Below are 1,853 nucleotides of genomic sequence, written 5' to 3' on the forward strand. Positions count from 1 at the left end.
AATAAAAAATCAAGAATAATTAATTAATATATTTATAAAAATAGTACAAATAAATGATATATTATTCAAAAAAAAATAAATATATATATATATATATATATATATATATATATATATATAATTCAATTATTAATATAAATTAAACTATTTTATAGATAAAAACATTTATTTATAAAAAAATATATTTATAATATATTAAATTAAATTATTCTAATAAAATTTATAAAAATAATCGTTTAAATAATAAAATTTCAAATAAAAAAAAATAAATTAAAAATATATTTTTAAATAAAAAAATTCAATTAAAACAAAAATGCAATAAACAAATTCACAAGAATACCCAATATTAGTAACAATAAGAGTACGTCCCCAAGCCGAAACATAAAAGAAAAATTCTATAAAAATCCTAGACGAAAAAAACATAGTAATACAAAACAACGACTAAACACATTAATTTAAATTTTCAAAAATCTTCAAACAATCAAATTCTCAATTAGAAATTTTCCAAAGCATATGCTAACCAATACTATTTCACGCAATATAAGGATAAAATGCGTCATTTTTAGTATATGGATAAACAGGAACTGGAAAAACACATACAATGGGTTTTCATTCAAATAACTATTTATAAGAACCTGGAATAATATAACATTCAATAAAATTTTTATTTGATTATTTTTAAAAATAAAAATAAGTATGGTAATAACATTTATAAATATATATTTATTTATAAATATATATATATATATATAAATATATATATATATATATATATATATATATATGCAAATATATTTAAATTTAAAAGGGAAATTAATTTAAGTTTTATGCAAATTTATATAGAAGAGATATTTGATTTACTCAATCCTGATGGTTAAAAATTACAAATAAGGGAAGATACAGAAAGTAATGAAGTTTATGTTCAGAACTTAATAACTGTTCCTGTTAAAAACCAAGAATAAGCTTTAAAATTAATAGAAGCAGGTCTTTAGTATAGAATGTAGGGTTCTTAGAATATTAATTCTCTTTCTAGTAGATCTCATACTATTTTAAATATTACTATTTAATAGAAAATAACCTATAATGAATATTTAGTTTCAAATATTGCTTTTGTAGATTTAGCTGGATCTGAAAGAATAAAAAAATCTTAATCTACGTATAATTATATTTTTATAGATATAAATAAATTACAATTATTTTAATTTTTTAGAGGAATAAGAATGGAGGAAGCTAAAAAAATAAATAGCTCTTTAAGTGCTTTAAGTAGTGTAATTTCTCAATTATATAAATAATAATCTTATATAGATTATAGAAGTTCAAAATTAACTCGTATATTATAAAATTGTTTAAATAATTAAAGCAAAATTGCTTTAATTGCAACTTTGGAACCTTCAGAAGAAAATAGTTTTGAAAGTTATAGTACTTTATTATTTGCTTCAAGATGTCAGGATATTTAATAATTACCTTCACAAAGTTTAAGTAATATTTATTAAATTGGAAATAAATAAGATATGGAAATTAAAGAATTAAAAGATAAAATATTATATTATTAAATAAGTGAAGATAAATAAAACTAAAAAGATAATTGTAAAAACGAATGTATAAAAATAGCTAAAAATTTATAATTTGTAAATAATATATAAATAAATAAATATTATAATTTAAAATTTTTATTATTTAATTTAATATATTACTAAATAGGAATAACAAAATATAGAACAACTTTCAAATAAAATTGGTAATAATAATAATTTTTTTTAAGAATTTGAAAATTAATTAAAAATATCGTAAGTAAATATATATATATATATATATATATATATATATATATATATATATATATATAATATACT

General features: G+C 16.2%; 1 protein-coding gene across 1 annotated transcript, besides 5 other annotated features; it reads left to right on the top strand. All coding sequences in view use genetic code 6, as the record gives it.

The window, feature by feature from the left end:
- The first annotated feature begins 79 nt into the window (after window positions 1-79).
- Window positions 80-120: a microsatellite.
- A 35-nt stretch (window positions 121-155) lies between these two features.
- Window positions 156-191: a microsatellite.
- Window positions 192-313: 122 nt separating this feature from the next.
- Window positions 314-1,769, top strand: IMG5_090800 (kinesin motor domain protein; the record flags this gene model as incomplete). The annotated part of the gene is made up of 3 exons (XM_004035679.1): window positions 314-699; window positions 809-1,156; window positions 1,211-1,769. The coding sequence occupies 3 exons, from the start codon at window positions 314-316 to the stop codon at window positions 1,767-1,769; spliced, it is 1,293 nt and encodes a 430-aa protein (XP_004035727.1).
- Window positions 711-785: a microsatellite.
- Window positions 711-795: a microsatellite.
- A 26-nt stretch (window positions 1,770-1,795) lies between the features above and the next one.
- Window positions 1,796-1,851: a microsatellite.
- The last annotated feature ends 2 nt before the right edge of the window (window positions 1,852-1,853 follow it).

Source organism: Ichthyophthirius multifiliis (genome assembly GCF_000220395.1).
Source record: "Ichthyophthirius multifiliis unplaced genomic scaffold scaff_1120509250716, whole genome shotgun sequence".
NCBI classification, from domain to species: domain Eukaryota; phylum Ciliophora; class Oligohymenophorea; order Hymenostomatida; genus Ichthyophthirius; species Ichthyophthirius multifiliis.